The sequence below is a fragment of the Tympanuchus pallidicinctus genome, unplaced genomic scaffold (genome assembly GCF_026119805.1).
Source record: "Tympanuchus pallidicinctus isolate F22 unplaced genomic scaffold, pur_lepc_1.0 scaffold6, whole genome shotgun sequence".
Lineage (NCBI taxonomy): Eukaryota > Metazoa > Chordata > Aves > Galliformes > Phasianidae > Tympanuchus > Tympanuchus pallidicinctus.
This window is the reverse complement of record NW_026294780.1, coordinates 13,814,798-13,837,269: the sequence shown is the minus strand read 5'-3', so window position 1 is coordinate 13,837,269 and position 22,472 is coordinate 13,814,798. Positions and strand designations below refer to the sequence as shown.

Genomic DNA, 22,472 nt, shown 5'->3' with positions numbered 1-22,472 from the left:
ATAGGCTTAGTAAACTCACAGCTCCAGCAATCACCCACCACTCAGGAAAATTAGCATTTGAATTTACAGCAGCTCTCCATTTGGCTGTCTCGGCTGCATTTTTGAAAAGAAATTCAATTTATAGTTTATTTATGTGTTTATTGCATTCTCAGTAAGCAACAGAAGGCTTGAGGAAGAATATAAATCTGTTCAAGTGTTTGAAAGGTAGATAATAGCAGGACAAGAGGAAATGGTTTTAAGTTGAGGGAGGGAAGATTTAGGTTGGATGTCAGGGGGAAGTTCTTTACAGAGAGAGTGGTGAGGTGCTGGAACAGGCTGCCCAGAGAGACTGTGGATGCCCCATCCCTGGAGGTATGCAAGGCCAGATTGGGCCTTGGGCAGCCTGGTCTAGTATTAAATGGGGAGGTTGGTGGCCCTGCATGTGGCAGGGGGGTTGGAGATTCATGGTCCTTGAGGTCCCTTCCAACCCCAGCCATTCTGTGATTCTGTGTACTTCTTTTATCTATCTGAAACACATGGAAGTCAACTGAAGTCAGAAGTACCCCAGCTGAGTTGGAAGCACATTCTGCCACTACTGCTGTGTAATAAATATTGCTTCCGTCAATAAGTGAGCTTCTTAATTCCAGAGACCACTCACTGAAGTGGTTGCTGGCAGGCATGAATAAGGCTGACAACCTCCGACTTTCATGCAGCTCCTTGAATGGAGAAATGCTCACCATGATGGAGGAACACAAAGTCAATCCTAACTAATGTAGATACTTTCTACCATGCACTTTTCTATGTATTCTCTTATAGCTGCATGGTGAAACTGAAAGGTCAGCTTACTCTTATTAGGTGATTTAGGCTTTCTCATTGAATAGAAAATGTTGGTTTGGGGATAGTAAATCATCAAATAAGTTACTTATGTGTGAAATGAAAAGCCACCTGGAGGTCAATTTCCAGTACATTTATCATGAACTCAGGCAGTGTGGAAATACCCAGCTAAGCCCACTAATTATTTGACTGACTGCTATGACCTGAAAAACAAGATAGGAATATCAGACAATAATGACTAAATTTGGACTTTAAACACTGCTGCTTTTTCAGTCAGGTTCTGTAGTATGTTCCTGCCTCAGACCCGTGAGTCTGCAGTGGTAGTAGAAGCCAGAGAGAGCCGCACCCTCATTGATCTTATTAGTTTCACAGCAAGACCTTTAGATGGCCGAATATAAGGCATGTTCTATCATGCTCAAGAGCCAAGGGATAGCAGAGGTTGAGAGGTGATGCAGTGGTTTCTCAGGGTTTCAGCCTTGCTACTGCAGGATGGAGCTGGCTGCAGGCAACGTGCAGCAGGTTCTCGACATCAGCCAGCGCAATCAGCCTCAGGCATTTCTGTGTGCCCTTTTCTTCCCCATGCCAAGGATTCAGATCACAGTATCTGCGATCACTTCATACCACCTGTGATTACAAACCCTGATCTTGAGCAAACAAAAGAATAAAATGGTTTATCAGAAAGCATTCAGAAGCTGTGTTTTTTTTTTAGCCTTCTGCTTTTAAGTAAGCTGTACTTTTTTGCTGATTTACTGAAAACTCCTACATCCAAATGTTAATATTGCTTTGATCTGTATACTTAATATTATGGACTTTTATGGTTGTAATTTCTTATTTGCCCAATATGCATCTTCCTGAGAAAATCACCAGTGGCATGTCCACTATTGACACTGTTGAATTTATACCGTTTTTTTTTTGGCATAACATATGCAAAAGAGTCTTTTTTTTTTTTATTATTATTATTTTTGCAAGGTCCTGTGATATGTTACAGGGTCTAGGCATGCAAAAACAGGACTTAGGTAATTCAGAAAAGCGTTTTGTACATGCTCTTAACACTCAGGCTAGAGCCATGCTAAGGACATCCATAGCTGCTGAAGTACTTTCAAACCCTTTGCGTTGACCTGCAGTGAATTATGGACTTGAGAGCCTGAAGCTTTTAATGGGAAAACACCTGTTGAGGCACTAACAGGTCACATATCTATTGGCTGTTGGTAAGGGAGTGGTCAAGTGTTAAGTCATTTAAAGTCCTGTTGGTAAAGGATTAATTACAATTCAAACAAAGTTGGCTGGCTAATGAGGACAGTGCAGTGTTTGTGCTGTAGTTGTGGCACAGGGCTAAGCTTTCCTGGGCTGGGCTGTGCCATGCTGTGCCTACACTGAAAATGAGGGACAGGCTGAGAGGCACAGCCCTTCTGGAGGTGCTAGTTCTAGGAATCTGAGTTGCATAACAAAGCTAGCTGTGGTTTTGTTGTGGCATTGTACACTATGTTCACACACTAGGTATGAACTTCTTATAATGTCTTTATCAGTGCATGTGAATTGCTGACACTCTAGAGACTCATGTAAACAGGAACACTGCTCTTTGCTGTGCTCCTTACAGATACTGCTACTGTTTTATTAAATGAGTTGATTTAAAAGAAATCAGTGCTGAATCTAATAACTCTTAACAACTGAGCTAGTTTTCTTAGTTCTAAACTTGTCAACTCAGCATCAAGAGTTTCTGCTTTTTTTCTTTTTACTCTATGATTGGCAGTCAACCACATAAATGTGAATTTACAGCAGGCAAAAAAGTCATCTAAAATACTAGAAAAAATAGTTAAATGTTCTATTTAATTATATTGAAAATTTTCTCATTCTGTTTTTCTCTTCTCAGTTAGTAGCCTCCATCGTGTTTATCAGCTTTGGCGTGGTAGCAGCATTCTGTTGTGCAATAGTTGATGGAGTGTTTGCAGCACGGCATATAGTAAGTATAGTGATTTTCTGTCATCTTTCATTTTCGATGACTTACATTCTTTCTAGCAGGAAAGCATTTTGTTTTGGCTTGTATCTAGCAGCATGTTATTTCTTGATAATTCTCTTTGTTGGAGAAATATCTTTTGGCAAAAAATCAACAGAAAAGCCCATCATGCCAGTGTCTAGAGATGGTACCAACTATTTATTCATCACTGAGAGGTCCAAACACTGAGGTGCTGTAAAGTGATGTAATGATAGATGCGATAAAATGCATGCCTATTTGCAAATGGAAGATGCTTCAACCACCACCAGCTTCTGGTTCCTTTTGCACATAGGATTTGTGAACATGGTCAGAATTTGGAAAGCACCAAATGGTAATGAGAACCAAAAGTCTCCTTGGAAGTCTTAGTATGAAAGTAAATTGTGGCAGCACAAAAGGAATATTCTGTTGGAGTACAGGCAGCAGAGGATGTGGCAGGCTTTTGTTGGAGATGCACCTACTGAGTCGCAAACGATCCAAACTTCATCATCTGCCTGTCATCAAAGGTTGGGTCCTTTACCTCAGAATGACTAGTATTTCCAGTATGTCTTCCAAAGCCAGTCCCTCTTCTTTGTAATCATGTTTCATGCTAAACAAACACCGTAAGATTCTGACATGACCTGTTTTTGTTTGGATGGCCATTCTGCTGGATGACTCCTGGTATAACTTTGTCTCTGATTAGGACAGAAGTGTAAACCCACTTTTCATGGGAGGTACTTAGAAGAAGAAGGGAGCAGATTCCTATTCAGAGTTTCTGCTGACAAAAGTCCAGTTGTTATGCCCCAGAAAACCATTTCCATTTATTCAAATATTGGCTCTAACTCCTAATTTCCCAGGAATCAGACATTTTTGTCCTGCTGTGATGTGGTTATTAGAAGATGTTTGGACTGTGTTTGTACAGTAAGGGAAACTTCAAGAACTTGGTGTTTTCTGAAGAAAAAAAAAAACAAAAAAAACCCCTGAATCTCATGCTTCCTGAGGGGATAGGTTGTTCTCCTTCGATCACTGTTGGCTCATAATGTCATAGGTTACCTCAGACTCTTAACAGGATAAGATAAGCTCCTATTCAGCATCACTTTGCCATTTTTAGTGACTTGTTTGGGTTTACTTGTATTTCTACCAGATTTTGTGTGGTAGCTTCTTAATCTTCCCTGCCCACTAAGTAGGGTTTTCAGAAGTACATATCATTCTTAACACAAGCATAACTTAACTGGTAGTCAGTCCTGTATATAGGATAGCACACGATCTACACTGAGAGCAAAGGGAAAGCCATGTTAACAGTTCTGCCTGCCACCAGCCTGAGAGTCAGGGTGGTATGGTGAGCCCTGTGTTCTCCTTGCCATATGCTTCCAGTTTGCTGACACTGCAGCCAATCAGCTCTTATCACAGTGATGCCATTATGTAGCCACAACCACACATTGCTGAGGTTACACGTGCTTTCACCTTCTTGGTGGTGAGTTCTTGTGTCGGAGGCCAGTGAATCTCAAACAGAGATGAATATCAACTCTATTCATTTTTTTAGGCACTCTTTTAGTCAGTTTTCACCCTTCTGGCCTTAAGTTTCTTTCAAAAATCTTACTTAACTATTCTAGAAATAGCACTGGTTCCTAACTAAATGAAGCATTTGTATCATATTTGAATATTATCATGTCCTTGTATCTGAAGAAACAGAGCCTCTATCTAGTGGTTGTATTTGTCTCCTCTTTATTGGTGCATCAATAGCTGCATGGCATCTCTTTCTTTTATGTCATGCTCTTGATGTGTCATTGTGGATTAAAAGTGATTCAGTTCACTGCAGTGCTTTCCAGGGAGAGTATGGACTAGAGAGTCATCACAGTGGAGCATGAAGGCAAAAGATCATCCCACTGGCATAACAAGAAGGCGTTTTGCAGTCCTAGAAGTAGTTCTGCATCTGGTTAAGTCAGTGAGTAGGCAGTTATGTCATCTGTGAGGGGCTGGAGACTAGAATGGGCTGCTCACCACCCAGGAATTCCTCAGTGTGTTGGGATATGTACAATCCAATGACAAGGAGCTGATGGAGTCACAGCATGACATTCTTCATAGAAATCTATCTGTTTACATTTATTTCCAAACGTTTACACTTGATCTGTCTCTGCTGATCTCCTTCACGTTTTATAGAATGAAGAAATAACTAGTAGTACCATTTAGCTGGAAAACTAATTTGTGTGTCAATATCCTTCTCATTTCATCTTGTTCTGCTCCTCTGTCTAATAAGCTTAATAGGATCCCATGAAACAACTATACATATCACTTCATTTTTCTGACTAATAGACCAGGAGAAATCTGTTAGGATGTTGGTGTAGATACCCTCACAGTCTGATCTGTAGAAAGATGGGGCTTTTTTAAGAGAAGGTATGTCATGCAGGCTATGGAGTCATTGCTGCTACATTGCCTTCCCTCTGCTTTGCAGCTCCTTTTCTTCAGGAGGAGCACTTGCAGCTCACTACGTTCTGCCACAGGCTGGTACCAGCAGTTTTCAGAACTGTCTTGTGCTAGCTTTGGCCATTGCCTTTGGTGTAGTTGATGGAAAATGAAAATAAAATGTCCCCCATTCAAGGAAAGGAAAGGACAAACTGTGGGCATGTCAGAACAGGTGCCTGGGCCTACATTAAAACCAAGAAGTATTCACAAGGAGAACATATGCAGTGTTCACTTTTCTGTCTCCAGTATTGGGGTGCTGATACCAGTACTCCAAGTTCCTTTTTCCTGGGGGAAGAAGTGCTAGCTGAAGCCAGGCTGGCTTCAGACATCAATGAGTACAACATCCTCCTTCACATCAATTTGGAATAAGAACTGTCTGCTGTTTATCACTTTATTTTTAACTTCATGTGAGTTACGAGGGATGCTAAGACAACAAATAATGATATTACAGCTTTTTCTCAGTGTGTGCCTGCTGTCAAATGGAGGCTATTACTGTTGCATGTCTTTTTTGCTTCTCTTGTAACAGTGTGCATGGAATAAGAAAATGTTTTTTTCTGTTTCATTTATTTTCAAGAGGGTATAAAATTGATAAAAATTCTTCCTGGAAAGGAATATATTTCAGAAAAGAGATGTTTAAATTATTTAAGACTCAGATGAAAACACTTTGCTTAATAGAAAGATCTGGAGCACAGCACTTACAAAATTTAAAAATGGAAGGAAAAGTAGCTCAATTTTTAAACCAGTAGCTTATTTAAAAAGAGTAATGCAGATGCAATTCATTATATAATTTCACCCTTCAGCTGCATTTTTACCCTTTAAAAAAAAAAACAAAAAAAAAAAGAGGCAAATGGAGAAAATCAAAATTAGAACTACACTGTACAGTGATGTTATTTTAGAAAAATATGGTAATTACAGGACTCCATTATCTTTGATAGTTCTTGCTTGAGACATTTTGTTATTGTGCAACAGCTAATATGGATGACTCAGCAACTTCTTGTAACCAGGAGACCCCATCTCCCACCTCACATGCACCTTCTTTGCTGGATCCACTGCCTTCTACAGTGACTGCAAGCTTTGACAGCTGCTACACGATCCTTAACTTTGCTGTTATCCCCTCAGGCAGATACTAAAATAGCCAACAGCAAGAAATTAAGAAGTGAGGAAATTGCCTCCAAGAGCTTCCTGAGGAAGTCAGGTAGATGAAGAGAAGGGTAGCGAAGCCATGGGCAAGCAAGTTGTAGAGACAAATGCTTTTTTTTTTTTAAACACACTCAGTTGGAAATCAGGGAATATCAATACTGACACATGTCTAAGCTTTATTTTTCCTGAAGCATGAGATAAAAAGAAACTCTTGTGTGCCTGAGAGCTCTAGAAGAAACGAGGGACTTAGGAAGGATAAGTTCTCTCTGCTTGACTATTAAAAGCTGCTTTTTGATCTTGCTCAGTGGAATTTGTAGACCACATCGTGATAGATGTATTCAGGGAGATTCACTAAAAACAGCAGCAGAGATGAAGACCTCAAGATACTACCACCAAGAAAAACATATATACCTGTGACACTGTGACTTGGAACTGTTGTCATTATCTTTTCTCTAGACACTTTGATTTTATCTTCTGAATATCAGTTTTTCAGGTAGTTCAGTATAGTATATAGTATCTATATATAGGATTATAGTTCTCTCAGAATCACAGAATTGTAGGGCTGGAAGGGACCTCTAGAGATCATCTAGTTCAACCCCCCTGCCAAAGCAGGCTGCGTACAGCAGACTGCAGAGGTAGGCATCCAGGTGGGTCTTGAACATCACCAGACGAGGAGACTTCACAACCTTTCTGCTCCCGTCACCCTTTATTGTCAAGAAGTTCTTACACACATTTGTGTGGAACTTCCTAGGCTTCAGTTTGTGGCCATTTCCCCTTGTCCTATCTTCACACGTCGCTGAAAAGAGTCTGCCCTCTTCCCTTTCCCACACCTTAGATATTTATAGACACTGATCAGATTCCCTCTGAGTCTTCTCATGGCTGAACAGACCCAGGTTGGTCAGCCTTTCCTCATAAGAGAGATGCTCCAGGCCCTGTATCATCTTTGTGGCCTTCCACTGGACTCCTTCTGGGAGATCCCTGTCTTTTTTGTACCTGGGAGCCCAGAACTGGACGCAGTACTCCAGGTGAGGCCTCACCAGGGCAGAGTAGAGGGGGAGGATCACCTCCCTTTACCTTCTGGCCATGCTTTTTTTTGAAGCACGCCAGGATGCCATTGGCCTTCTTGGCAACTAGGGCACACTGCTGGCTTATGGCCAACCTGTTGTCCACCAGGTCACCCAGGTCCCTCTCTGCAGAGCTCTTCTCCAGCAGCTCACCTGTACTGGTGCATGTGGTTATGCAGTCTAACACACAGTTGGCCATAAATGCTGTGAGGTCTCCCTTGCCAACATATGTCCAATTTGTCTGCAAACACCTCAGGGGCTGTTTTGCCAAACTGCTACGTAGCCAGCCTGAACTGTTGCTTGGGTTTATTCCAGCTCTTACGTGGGATATTACACTGATAGAATGTCGTCAAAGATTTTAGCTTTAGATTCAGCTGTGTTTAAAGGTGCATTAGATTTATCTTCTAAATTTCTGTTATCAACAGAAAGAAGAAAAGATGCTTAGATGCTCCAGCTTGCATTTCGTTACCATTTTTGGCTTTAAATCTGAACCGGGACAAATTTTCTCTGTTTATGAAGCTTCAATCTTTGATAATGATTCTTATGTACCTATAGTTAATATTTGCTACATTCTCTTAGCTGAAGTTCTGGTTTAATGTGGTTTATATTTAGGCATGAACTGCTTTAATAGGAAGTGATTTTCAACAGCGTGAATTTTTTTTTCTTCCCGAAAGTCTGATTTTTATGTGGTGCAATGAAGAGACAGCATAAACTGACAGCTTGAAATTGCTGCACATATGCACTGCCCTGTCCCCTTGTTATTGGAGCTAGATTCCTCTGCCAAAGAGAACTGTAAGGTCTAATAAGAACCTTGAACAATGACTGTATTGCTAAGGCGTCTTAGAAGTACTTCCAAGGTACTCCTCAGAAACAGTCATTATTTCAGGGGCATTGTGCAGCAACGGAAGGTGATGATAGAGCCTCCTACTAGGATATGAGTGTACTTCTAAAGATATTTGTCAAGATTTTATTAAAAAGCAGTACAGAAAAAAAGTGGCTCACCCTTTCCAAAGGCTGGTGAAGGGCACAATCTGCGAATAGAGATGCTGCTTCCTCAGCTGCTGACCTTTAATTAAGAGTGAGGAGAGGTGTACCCAAGGTCACTCCTTCCAGTAGCTTACCTGAGTTTCCTGCGTTAGCCACTCCTTCTCACCTGGTGCTCAATCATTGGTTCAGCCCATAACTTAGCAGTTCCCATACAGGCCTTCTAACATCAGCCTCCATATTTCTTATCTGAGTGGGTTGGGACACATCTATGAAAGAACGTCTAGGAAGCGTAATGGACAGTGACTCCTCAAAAGATGGTAAATTTCTTATGACAAATTGGCTCCGTAATCAGATGCACATCAGGTCAGTTATTATAGGTAGTCAATAATGTAGTACAACTTACTTAATTAGCAGAAATTTGAGGAATCACTTTGATAAGGCACCATGTTAGAAGTGAAGCCTGAAGTGGGCTTGTAGGGAAATCAAGTGATAGTAAAGAAAAACATATTGGTATGTTGTTTTGTGATTCCAGGACTCTTTTTTTTTATAGAGAGAGACTAGAATTGATTCAAGAGTTTTCTTAAATCTCCACAAACAAGAAACTGAGAAAGCTTTGGAAAGTGAAAAGTTGGGAAAACTAGTCCAGAGAGAAGATCAGTGGGATTTGGTGAACTTTGCTGGAAAACACAAAAGTTTGAGGGTTTTTTTTTCTTTTTTTTTGCTGTTGTTGTTAGTAGTGTTTGTTTTTGCTTGTTTGTTTTCGTTTTTAGATCCGGGGCCTTTTTTGTTCTTGCTTCAGGTTTTCTTGGATCACAGCAGCGAAGTGATAGAGGATTAAGATAACATGTGTAGGCTTTTCATAATGCAGGATATAGAATTCTGTTAACCATTGTAGAGCCTGTGTAATGAAAGTGTGCTATGTGTGATGAAAGTGGCTTGGAAATAATATATTGTGTTTACACATTATAAGTAATCTTATCTGGCTGAAGTATTTTGATGTGACTGCATTTATACAGAAGAGGTGCTCCAAGGTGCCTCAAGCATGACGTCACTCATTTCAAGCAAAAGTTCAAATTCCCATCTTGACCAGAAGCCAAGCTAGCGTGAGTCTTTGATTTACAACAGCAGATTCTTACAAGCTGTTCTCAACACTTCAAATGTGCTGGAATTGGAACAGAAAAAGAGAGGCAGACTCCAGTTTTGAGCTCCCTTCTTGCACTTTTTCTGACTTGGTCTATGTACCAGTTTTACATTTATCATAGGTATCATTCTTTTCCACTGAAGTTATCAAAACTCACGCAGTTATTTGAGGAATAGGTGTATAAAGGAGAGTGCTGTAGAAAGGCAGAGTTGCTCTTCTGCCATGAAATCTACAATGCACATCAAACCAGGTAGTGCTAAAATTCCCCTTGGATTCTCCTCTCCTTCTTCAAAGCGTCATGATTTTCTCTACACTATCACACTTATTACCTTTCATCTGGCTTCTTCCCCTTAACAGGGGTTAGTTAAATTGAAGCATATCATGATAGCACTCAGCCCTGAATCTGCACGTGAACCAGGGGAGGCTAAAATACATAACCCTAACATAAGATCTTTAGTAAAGTGATTTAAGTGCAGCTGAGATCAGTTGACTGCTGAAGCCTATCAGCTGCGTAACTACATATAGATTTAAGGGTTTAGAAATTAAACTTGAGATATGTCTTCTCCGTATGGGTGTTAATGCAAAATACTATTTAGTAAGAGTGACATTCTGTTAACTTACTTTCTAGGAAGCTTAGAGACCTAAGGATGGGGAAATGGAGTCTTTCATCTGAGTGACGCTAATGTAAATTAGCTGCTGTACTAAGTAATAGCAATATGGCAGCCCCCATCTAGTGGAGAAAAATCTACGTTATACAACTGCAGCCCCTGCAAAAAGGAGTGTTCAGCTGGGTGTGGATTTTACTTCCTTCAGCTTGTTCAAAGGATGTAGATCAGGCTTACTTTGCATTGTAACTCTTCTGGCTGAAATACTACAAATACCAAATACAGCGCTTTTTCCTTTTTCTTCAGTGTACTGGCTGCCCTTTTGGGCTCTGGTTGGAATTTGTTGGCTGTCTCACGTTGTGGCTCAGCGTGAGCTGCCTGGAACTGCTGAGCTCCAGCTGTGGGGTTTGGACACATACATATTGCTACTGGCCAACATGCTCTCTCTGGCTTCTACACTACAGCCACCACATAACTAGATAAGGGAGACGAGTGTTGGTTTTTTTTTTTCCCCCTCACAGAAAGCACGTCTAAAATAGTGTTGTGTGGGATTTTACGCCTTTGGACTGAGTCACCATGGCCATGAAGGACAATGCGTGATAGTGAGACTAGATAGCCTGGCTGCTCCCTTCAGGTGCAGCAAGGTAGGCTATATATTGCCAAGCCACTGCATTACAATGGAGCTGGTGATTTCTGCTTCAAATCCAGGAGCAGAGGCAGGGGTGCCCGCACAGCAAATTGCTCATTTCTTGCTGCTTCCTAAGTCTTTGGACAGAGCAGACAGATGCTGTGTATGTGCTTTCAAAAATTGATGGCACCATCTGGTGGTTGTACAGGCAATGGCCAAGAAAGTCTGTCCTTTTCCCATCTTTAAAGTATTTTGTGCAGATTGCAGAAACTTGGTCAAGAATTGCAACATGAGTGCCCAGCAGCTTTACCAAAAAGTTCTGTATTTCACTGCAGTGTGGCTTCATAAATCCATGGTTGGTTTGTAAAACAGTTTACCTTTATGCCCCAGAGCCTTTCACATTTCAACCCATGCTCTGCCAATCTTTTAAAAGTCGTCTATTGTTCTGAAGAAGTCTGTTGGCCTTTCATTTAAGAAAAAATAAACATCTGTATTTCATGTCTAAAAAAAGTTGTTACCTTGAAAGCTGGTGGTAGAATTTTCAACTTGAAGAATAACTGATTTCTTAAGTCAGTTAGCTTCTCTGGAGAATACAAAATGCATTTTATATTCTCTGCTACATGAAGCCAAATTACAGCTAATCAATTTTAATTCGATTTCCATCCTGTGTGACTCATTAATATAATAACATTGTGCAGCATATAATATGAAGGTGTTTTTTGTTGTTTTTTCTTTAGTTCAGTGAGCTTTAATCGTTTCTAACTGAAAACAAGCACTAGTCCAGTAATAATGATTAGGTTATTGGTCCACCAAGGTGAAACGGGTTTTGTTGATAAAATTCTTCAATAAAAAGTGCATAAGTTTATATTCTGTGCATTTTGAAGTCAGTAGCCAACTATCACACAGTATTTACTAGTATTAGACCTTACATCTGACACTGAGATGGGAAGCACAGACTGTGTTCCTACAATGCAAATTAATTACAGGAGGGAATTTATTTTTTTAATGGATTTAATCCAAAGATTGGAGACCCTTGCATCCAGACTAAGTCATTCTTCCAAGATTTTTCTTTTGTACTGCAAGACTCTGTGACCACACTTGTATAATGGTTATTTATGTTCATGCATCCAAATGTGATTGAATATACTTTAAGCCAAAGGATGAATACTCTTCTTTGCAGACCACAATCCAGATGGTAGAGCTCCTTGTGCTGGATAGACCTTTAGCTTAATTTGAAGAGGTATCTACAGATGTCAGTATGTCAGATGCTTTCAGCCATTTTAGTCCACTGAAACTCTGCACTGCTGTCTGCTCTGACATGCTTTCGACAAGCAAAATCACCTTTTTTTCAGGTAAAGATCTCCCCCACAGCAACCACAGTTACATCAGTGCTCAGAAGCTCTTTCCTGGGTCGAAGAAGGGTTTTGGGGATGCCTTTTTATCTCATGAATACTTTCAGTTGACATGGAAAGAATAGAGAAAAAACATCTTAGCTCTAGGCTACAACCACTAGAAAAGTGAAAAGCAGCAGGTATAAGGAGGAATTAAGCATAAATTTAATAAATGGAAAGTCCTCTACTAGGGAGATGTACCTAACAGGGCTAACACAGTCTGTGAATTAGTGAACACTAGTGCCTATTTGCAAGGGGAAATTTACCTATAATTGTGGGTATTTTGTAAGGTATTAGTGTCCATGTCTGCTCTGTTGCTATGGAATAAACTCAAGCATCATATCTTTCTCTGGTGATTAGCAGCTGCTTTCTCTCTGACCACCACTGCAAGCTCTCCTGAATATAAATCTCCACCTAAAGGTAACAGTGGGCTGTATGGGTTTTAGTAGTGTGGATGGAACGATTTGGATTCAAGACTGAAAATGAGTCCTGGGATTTTATTTGGCAGTATACGTATAGCCTATATGACTACTGCTAGATTAGTGAGTCTAGCTCTTGTTTTTCTCTCTGCTCCACAACAAACATTATTAGCCTGGAAAGAGTTGGTCTTGGCATAATCAAAGATTATTTAATAGTAGAGGGCTCTTTAGTCTTGCAGAAAAGCACAGGTGCAGTGAGTTGAAGTCAATGCTAAACAAATTGAAACCATGAAGTGGACTCAGATTTGATGACAGTAAACTGTAGGATCATCTTTGTCAAGGTTATGGATGGTTCTCCATCACTGACATCTTCAAATCTCACATTACTTTTCACGTAACCTCATGAAATATATCCAGAAGTTATGAACTTACCACAGAAGTCTTGAGGTGAAATTAATTAGCTTTGTTATTCAGAGGGTCATTCTAGAGCAGACTATCAAAAGAAGGGCTCTGTGAACTGCTTTTATGGTCAGGTTAAATCTTATTGCCAGAATGTGTTCCCTACTGGAAGTTGTTTCAGATTTGCATATTGAAAATGTAAAAAACAGTTGGTCAGAATTTTTAATGCAGATTTTCTGGAATTGAAATCTGTGAAGGAAATACAATCTTTAACATGACCATAACCGAAATATTCTCTCTACTAAAAACACCATTCCTCAGCTATCAAGTAACACACATGACAACCCCATGATGAATCTTTTGATGCATCTAAGGGCTTGTCAGCAAAACTGTCATCTAGCTAATATTTTCTAGTCTGGAAGAAACAGAATTTATGCTGTATAAGGGGGTGCAGGTAGGCTTCAGGGTATTTTTCTAAATAATATGTAGTCTGATGCTTCTTTTACTCTATTTTTTGGCCAGTTAAGTTCCATACGTGCAGCCTGAATATACTGATATTACAGAAGACCTGTTAAGCTACTTTAATTTGATTGCCAGATATTTTTCAGTAAGAAAAGTAATTGGCGCCTCTTTCATGGAGAGCTTCTTCCAGTTTGCAGAGCCTCTCATATTAGAAGGGGCAAAGCCTTCTGATTGTATAGTTTCTTTTTCTTTTGTTTTTTACCTAAAGTTTCTTCCAGATTTAGCTAAGTCTAATATTCTTCCCTGCTCTAACTTGTTATCCCGAGGGAAAAGGGTTGGCAATGTGTCAACCAAACACAAATATTTGAACCATTATGCAGCACACATGTTATGTTTGGATGCCAAAGAGTGAATCTCTTGTCAATGGCAAAGAAAATGAGATTCTTGGTTTCTTTCCTAGTAGCATCTCTCTAGATTTATCATGGGCACTCCATTTTTGCAACCTCGGGGACAGGGACAGGGAGAAAGCTGTCCTAGGCCTCCTGGATCTTCTTCCCAACAGTAGAGGATCTAAGCCTTCACAGTTGAGGCACAGAAGGATTAGTTGAAACCCCGGAGACACTGCCTTGCTCCACTGGCTTCCTTGTTGAGATCTAACAGCCCACATTGAGATCCCTCTTTAATTTCATTAGTTCAGTCATTTGAGCTGCAGTTAAATGCAGAATTGTTTGAGCTTTGAGGTAAGAATTACTTGAAAGTGCAGTAAAGGACCTCTTACTACAATTGTAATAATGAGGGAGAAAGTCTGCTCTTTTACTTAAAATCTGAAGTTTCCATTTGGAGAAAATATTAAGAGAATAACACACAGTTGAGTATATGGAAGCAAGTGTCATTTCTGTTAAATTACATTATCCTGTCTCACAGTGAGCACAATGTCAGTATGCACCATGGTAGAATTTTTAGTGCACTGGGATAATAGCAAATCTGGCACTTCTAAATCCTTTGGCCTCAAAAATAAATCATTTTCTTTTAGAGTTTTTTTTCAGTGTAATTAGATGCAAACTACACTGACTGCTTTAGAGATATGGAGGGAGACTGCACATTCTGCACAAATAATTGTCCTGTAACCATGGAGGGGATGTGAGCAGGATTTAGTCTGTATGTGAAATGGCACTGCTGTTGTAGTTTCCTGAGATCATAGTCTTCTGCGTCTGCATCTGTGCTCTCTGTGTCTCATAGACATTCAAGATCATCTAGTTCCAACCCCTGTGCTATAGGCAGGGACATCTCCCTCTAGGACAGGTTGCTCAAAGCCCCATCCAGGCTGGACTTGAATGCTTCCAGGAGCCTCTTCCCTTCTGAAATGAGCTCAAGCATATGAAGGTGGGGAAAATCAGGATATGCATGTAACATTTCACTAATTGTTTAGATCATCTTGATTTTGGAACTTCCGTCTTTCTATTCCTTCTGGAGGTTTCAGCTCATGATCATTCAGCCTTTTTTGGGGCCTCATCTTGCAATCTCCTCCATTTGAATAGACCTTTTCAACCTAGCCCCTCCATGTGCTGTGATGAGTGCCAAGTGGGGTGACTTCCTCTAGAGACATGAAAGCGAGTTTGATGACAAATTGCTGGGCATAAACAGCTACTTTGTGTATTTTCTGCTCAATACCCATAAAATATAAAAAATTCAGATAGAAATAAATTAGTGCATTAGTTGGATTATAGTGGGGTTATTTAGAGGACCCTATCAGTGGTGTGTCATGCCCTGAAAATTAAATGTAACAGTGTTTCTGCTGCAACATTGAAACCTCAAACATCTTATTTGATTATATACATATTCAATATATACACTGTTCAACTGGTGCATTTCACACAGGCTCTTCCTTCTCTTTAAGGTAAAAAAAATTCCACAAGAGCATGATAAATGTGAAAAACCTGCATTTCAGTCAGCAAGTCATTTAGTATTTCAGATGTTCAGCTTAGTGTTTTGCAAGATAACTTATAGTAGTATTCTCAAAGATTTATATGTTTCGTATGTATTTTACAAGCCTTAAGGCAAAGAGGAGAAGAGTTGTTTCATACATTTGAGCTACATTACCACAAACAAGACAAACAGTTTTTATATTCTTGTGAAAAAGTTAATAACTCAAGTGATGCAACATCATTTTAATCAAGACAACAATCAGTTCACGCTACAAACCTTATAATTAAGGTAATGTAATCAATGTAAGTAATCAGCTATAATATGCAATTAAGTATCTAACTGTATCAAGCAATAACTAGAATTGTAGCCTTTAATAATATCAGTAATTGCATCATTAGAAACTTAGGTTTACCAGTAGCTTTTACACAAATTTTTCACTACGTAAGATAGCTACTGTAAGTACCATTGGAAGGTCCACACCTCATCCTGAGAGCCAATAGAGAATGAAACATAACTAAAGAAAAACAAGTCTTATTCTAGTGTCAGGCTTGGATTTAACACAGGTGTGATGCACTAAGGCAGGAGTAGTCTTTTTCCTTGGCGTCTTGTGTGGTGTTGGCTCTCCATTACAGCCAAAGCCACCACCTCTGATGACATACCATTAGCAGCACAACAGCCCTCAGGTGAGCAGCATCTCTCAGCAGCCCTGCTCACACCTCTGTGCTGCCTGCCACCACCTATGCCTGCAGCAGCTGAAGGTTCCAGCCTGCTGAGCCTCCATGGAGATGTGCGGAAGTAGCAACTCTTGCTTCTTTAAATTGTTGTCCATGTGCTTGTGAAGACTGATGGACTTATCCTCTCACATTCATGCCAGGCAAAGTACAGCCAAAAGTCATTGGAAAAAAAAAATCCCAAAAACTATTTGGAGAGGACTTAACCTTTCCTAACAGAATTTTATTCATATGGAACAGGCCTGTCTGTGCACATCATGTACCAACGGGTCAGCTCCTGCATCTGGAGGCCTTTTCCTTGGCTGTAGATGTAGTACTAGTCCTGAAATATTTCCCAAATAAAGTGGATAGAGGCAACCACTATGAAACAAAGTGGAACAAAAAGGACACCAAGGAAGTGCAAAATGAGATAGATCCACGTATGTGTGTTTTCATCCTTGAGAGTATGTAGGTATTCTGTGTTCTTGCTGGTTTGAAGGAACTGAATGTGAATATCTAGTGCTCCTGAATATTAAGAGAAAAGAATTCTGTAGGATCAAGTCTTTCAAATTAAATAGAATTCCTGAAAAGAGCTCCTGAAAAGCACAACGTGAAAGAAATCTGGTTTGTGAGAGTTAAGAAGTATTTAAGCCATACTGCCTGTTTTTCCTATTCTCAGTGCTGGAGTTGGATTATTTCTGAACAGCAGATGAGACAGGGGAAGTCCCTAGACCGGAGCTTTGCATTTCTGTGAGAAGGTCAGTTCCCAAGTTACGTTCACAGGGCACAGAAATTGGGCTGTGAGAGTCCAGAAATAGCTTGTTCTTTCTCTTTTTGTGCTCACCCTTCCAAATCCAACTATGCACTGTGTACTCCCTGGCAGCCCAGGACTTTCTATGCTGTTAGTCAAAGCGGTGCTCTCGAGAACAAAACAGAGAAGTAAAAGTAGGAAGCAAACACTAGTATCACATGGGAGGAAAATGCAGAAATGAGAAGATTTAGAGTCACACTTGACAAGCTAAAACTAGACTGGCATTTGGATTCAAAAGCTGATGATGAGCTTGGTGGCAATGAGATAAGTGCTGTTATTATCTCTAGAAAAGACTTGTATGTTGCATAGTCAAAATGTGAAACAGGTAGGAAGTATCAGTAGACTTCATGTAACTTAATACATTTTCCCAACTTACTTAACTTACTTCCTTTCATAAAGCAGAGAAACAAAAAAAGATGCTTTTCCAGCTGCTGTCTTTCAGACATCTCTCCATAAAGTTAAAGGCTTTATTTTCTAGCATCTGGATTTCCTTTCCAGGGCTGTCATTTTTTAGAACTTGGGGTTTCATACAATCACAGCATTCCAGATTGCTGTCAGCCACGTGCTCACAGCCAATTTATTATGTATTTTGGTATTTGTAGTGAATGCAAGAGATGGAGGTGCCACTGCTAGTTAAGTGCTTAGTATGCTGGTACTGCAGTCACGAAGTCAGGAGCACGCCTGCTCAAGCCAGTGTATCAAAGGCCTGGAGCCACAACCTAGCACTCCTGTAAGATCAGTCCTGAAACAGAAGGGGAAGAGAAGCCTACATTGCCCAGTGGTGATGACAGGCAGCCCCAGCACACTGACCCTTCCAAAAAGTCTCCTTTCCCTCTGCTCCATCCTGCCCAGTGACTCTTGCTGTTGGGCTCATATCTCTCCCCAGGTGCTCTCTGAAATACAGAAGTTATGAAAATAATGCCATTATTACATAAATTCCAGAGCAGCGTATGTGGAATACTGCTTTAATAACATTGTGTACCAAAGTTCAACTTCTCACAAATTAAAGGTAGGGCATTCTGTGGTCTACCAGGAGATTAAAGATTCTCTACCAAGCATGAGAGAAAATATAGATCTGTAAGAAGCTAACTGGTTTGTAGTGGTTATTGTAATTAGTTTGTTTTCCATCAGCTGATATGCATTCAATATTTCAAACGGGAGAGTGTAGAGAGGGAGAAGGATATTATTTCTGCTCTTTTCTTAAAATAGTGAAGTTATGAAAGAGAAATTGGTTTCTGAAAACCTCTTCTACTCCAGAAATTGTGAACTGAAAGCTGAATTGCATGGTTAGCCACCAGTGAGTAAATGTTGAAAGCAGCAGTAAAAAAAAAACAAAACAACTTGCTTCTGATTTCAGGAGGTATAATTGTGTGCTTCATGTGGGAGTTGCAAGTCTCAGGGGCACAAAGTAGTTTTTGTTTTTTTTTTTTCTTGTGTACAGAACTTTCTTGCTGTGGTGTTGAGGATGCTAATGCATACCTTATTCTTAAATGTTCCTATTAAGGAACTTCATGTCACAGCCTATATGGAAGGTGTTCATAACATGTTAAAAATATGTGAAAATTCTTCTGGGAATGCATTGAAGGTCTGAGAAACAGTTCTTAACCAGAGAGATACAGAAAGACAAAAGATCTGTGACATTACCTCTCATTACTTGTACAGGATGGCAGCTAATCTACTGCAGTTCAGATTCCAAGACTGTAATACACTCTGTTTGCTTTCGCAGACTGCTATTATGATGGCACCTTGTTTAATGAGATTCTTTGAAGGCTCTTTGGTCTGTATGCTCCCATGTGCTGCCTCATGCCTTCAGCTACAGAGTCAGTGAGAGGCAGATACCTATGCTTCATAGAATCAGTAAGGTTGGAAAAGGCCACGAAGACCACCTGGTCCAACCACCAAGCCATTATCACCATGCCCACTAAACCATGTCACCTTTTCATCTGTCTCTCTAGAAAAGCATAAAAGCTGGTTGCCAAGAATACCTCTTTGTTCATACCTGCATGTCTGCTTTCATAAAGTTCACAGAGAGCCTGATCTTGAAAGGAGTGATAATCTCTGGAACACTGAGCTGCTGGCACAAGGCTGAGCTGGCGCTGAAGAATTGTGCTTCAGTTTGCTTTTAGGATTAAACTTGAAAAATCTTGGCAAATCATCGGATATTCGCTGCCATCTATGCTGTAGATTAAAAAAGACTTACAAAAATGTAATAGAGAAAAACAAGTAGAAAATAAAACACTTCAAGTTAATGAGCCACTAAAAACATTAGTCTGATTTTAGACTGCTCAGTTTTATTTTTATTAATCTTTCTGTTGTGCCTGGATCCGTTTTCTGGTCCCCGTGGCAACTGGTGTGGAAAAGCTCAAGTCATTACTGTTACATCTCTTAGAGTGACAAACGGAGTGGCAATGTCCAAACTGCTTATTGGGAATGGTTGTTGGCCCACGCTATTTCAAACCAGGCACCAAAGTTATTTTGGAAGACTGACAGCTTGCCCAAGCCAAAGCTATCACAGGCACAATTCTAACAACCTAATGGGCTGGATAATCAAGTTTCAGGCCTGGGAATGACTCCTGGCATTCTTTAATGTACACTTCTATTGATGTAGCCAGGGAAGCTAACATGAAATAAATACTGCAATTGGAAAAAAATAGCCCTCACTATATAATTATTTCAGTAAATTATTAAGCAAATTATGTTTCATGTCTGTAAAGTGTGGCACAGATTTCAGTCAATACCATTTACGCTACGTCTCCATTTTCAGAAAGCAGCATATAGGTAAAGGAGGTGGAATTTTCCCTGTGTTATCCAAAATACGTGCTCTCCAAGGAAACAAAAACAGGAGTAGAAATATGTACTTTCCATACCTCAGTTAAAAGCTACACAAAACCATCCTCCAAAGACATAAGGTCAAATTCATCAAAGATATTATTCAGAGTACTCTCCTTCTTCTCCTTACGCAAGTGATGTATTGCAGTGCTCTCACTATCAAGGAAATGTGTTGCTTTTTTTTAATTGGTATATGTAGCCAGCAAAACTAAAACCCTCTATATTTGGGCTGAATCTTATCTTACTTGGTGTGAAGCCTTTCCTCTTACCTGTCTGTTCATCATTCACAGATTCTAGTACACATGCATTCAAAATGTGGAGATAAAAACCATGTAAAAAGATCAGGGATAGCTATTTTCATCCGTAGGGTTCTATTCTGAGGAATTCTGATTTGCCTGCAATTAAGAGAATTACTGGCTATCCAGATTTTTTTTTTGACACAACTAAAAATTTTAAGATCTGCTAATTGGAGCTCCACTGATGTTATGTAGTGGAAAAATACCAACAGGTTGGCCAAAAGAGGGAGAAGTCTGTACAGAAACATAGCTGCGTGCTTGAATTTGTTTATTGGTGTCTATGAAAGTGATAGTCATTTTCTCTTTTGTGTCTGCATACTCAGATCTTTTTGTTATATACAGATACCATTTTTACTTTATGGATGAGTGTGTCTATGCATAACAGGCAGATGTAATCAGATTGCTGTCAGTTTAAGTTCAGAAAATGTTGTTTAATACAGCATTTATTTAAATACAAAAATAAGTAGGGATATAATAGGATATTATTGCTATGTACTTCAAAGCCACTGTTAATAGCATGTGTGTGTGTGTGTGTGTGCACTTAAATACATAAACAGAATAGAAAAATAGCTCTGTCGCTACCGGTGTTGCTGTAAGCAGCAGAACCAAGGACTGGTTCTGTGACTTCTGTGACTTGGAAATCAAATCGAATCCTATAACAGTTCAGCAGTTCAGCACCCTGAATTTGCCCATATTTAAAAACTGCATACTTCAGGTATTGAGTTCTGCAAATGCCTGCGTAAAAAAAAATATTATCTAACTTTGTTATTTTTACACACCCTACCATCACTCATTTGTTTTGATTTGGAATGACCAGATTGACTGCATATACAGATGTATTTAGAAGAAAAGGCTGGACATAGAAAGCTGCCTATAGCAGAGCACAGGGCCTGCTTTTCAAAATTGGGTGAATGAAAATGTACACACTTGCTATGACTGTGCATGTAGATATATCAATTGTATTCACAGTGGTTCCTTCCATAACACAGCTCTGATGTTTTTGGTGCATGGCAATATGAAGCAATAATAGCTGGCGTGGCTTAATCAATCATCTCTCTTTTAGGGACAGTGCTGCTTCTAGCACTTCACAAGCACCCATGGATAAAAACTGCTTTCTCCATCAAAGACCACATAAATAAAAGGACCTTTAAAAAATATATTTTTCTTTAAATAAGAGGAAGAAGATGTAAAGAGTAGTAAATCTATGTGAGCCAAGAGATTAGGCTAGGGAGATGGTCTTCCAACAGTTGATGGATGCTGATTAGACAGCTTTCTCACTGTTTTTTGTTAAGATGTAGAGATATCACAGAACATTTGAGTTGGAAGGGACCTTTAAATGTCATCTAGTCCAACTTGAGATATGGTTTAGTAGCTTGTGGTACTAATAGGAATGGGAGGGTGGTTGGACTAGATCTTGCAGGTCGTTTCCAACCTTGCAATTCTGTGATTCTGTAACTCCCCTGCACCAACAGCTAAATGAAATTGCTCAGAGCCCCAGACTTTTAATGTCTCCAAGGGCAAGAAATACAGTGTATCTGTTCCAGTTCCCTGTTCCAGTGCCTCACCACTCTCATTGTGATAAAAACATTTTTTCTTACATCCAATCTACATTTCCCTTCTTTTAGTTTGAAATTATTTCCCCTTGTCCTATCACAGCAGACCCCACGAAAGTGTCCATCCCCTTTTTTCTTGTAGCCTCCACTTAGATACTGGCCATAAAAGTGAAATTCCTTTTGCCAATATACCAAATGTACTAGTTGTTGACCCTCTAGATCCATCCAGCTCTCAATTTTTTCTGATCAGCAGGGCTGAGGAGAATGCCATCTGGTTCCCCATGCCTTTGACCATGTCTCACTTCCAGGATCTTCCAGGATAAAACAGAAGGTTGTTAATGTTGTGGATATGATGGACATCTTGTTTCATGGATTTGCTTCTCATGCTAGAAAAAGCTATTTGAAATGCTCACTCTTCTCCCATATCACCCCTATTTCATCCCCAAACAACAGATGAATCAGTGCTGGAGGATGACACTCTGTGAAGAGAAAAGTACAGTGTGGCCTTTGGCTGATCCTGTGCTTGCTGTGCGTGTTGAGAAATTGCAATCCTGTTAGCTCTACCAGTCAGATCTGTCCCTGGAAGTCATAGCTAAGGGTTGATGCTTTTCCAGGCCTGTGGAAGAATGCTGTCCTAGCTCAAGACACATTGTGCTGTTTGTGTGGTGTTTACATTTCCTCTTGAGAAAATAATAGTTACTAACGCATTTTTTCTTACACTTGTGTGATATAAATATTTTTGGATGCAGGAAATTAATCTTTCCCTAACCCTTAGGAAATGGTATCCAAACTTTCTTAGGTTTGCTAGAGTAATCAGAGAAGCCAACATGTTGTTGGATGAACTTTATTCATTGACCTCTCTGCAT

The 22,472-nt window shown here is 39.8% G+C and overlaps 1 protein-coding gene across 7 annotated transcripts in view; it reads left to right on the top strand.

The window, feature by feature from the left end:
- The window catches only part of TMEM255B (transmembrane protein 255B), a 67,297-nt gene that overhangs the window by 26,401 nt on the left and 18,424 nt on the right, over positions 1-22,472 (top strand). For 6 of the 7 annotated variants that reach the window (XR_008201985.1, XR_008201984.1, XM_052664661.1 and 3 more), the window contains exon 4: positions 2,684-2,773. The exons of the other annotated variant lie outside the window; for it this stretch is intronic. Coding sequence is in view for 4 of the 6 variants with exons in the window: in XM_052664661.1 (XP_052520621.1) it covers positions 2,684-2,773 (90 nt within the window). In the remaining 2 variants the exon portion in view is untranslated. The remainder of the gene's footprint in view (positions 1-2,683; positions 2,774-22,472) is intronic. 7 annotated transcript variants of the gene reach the window in all.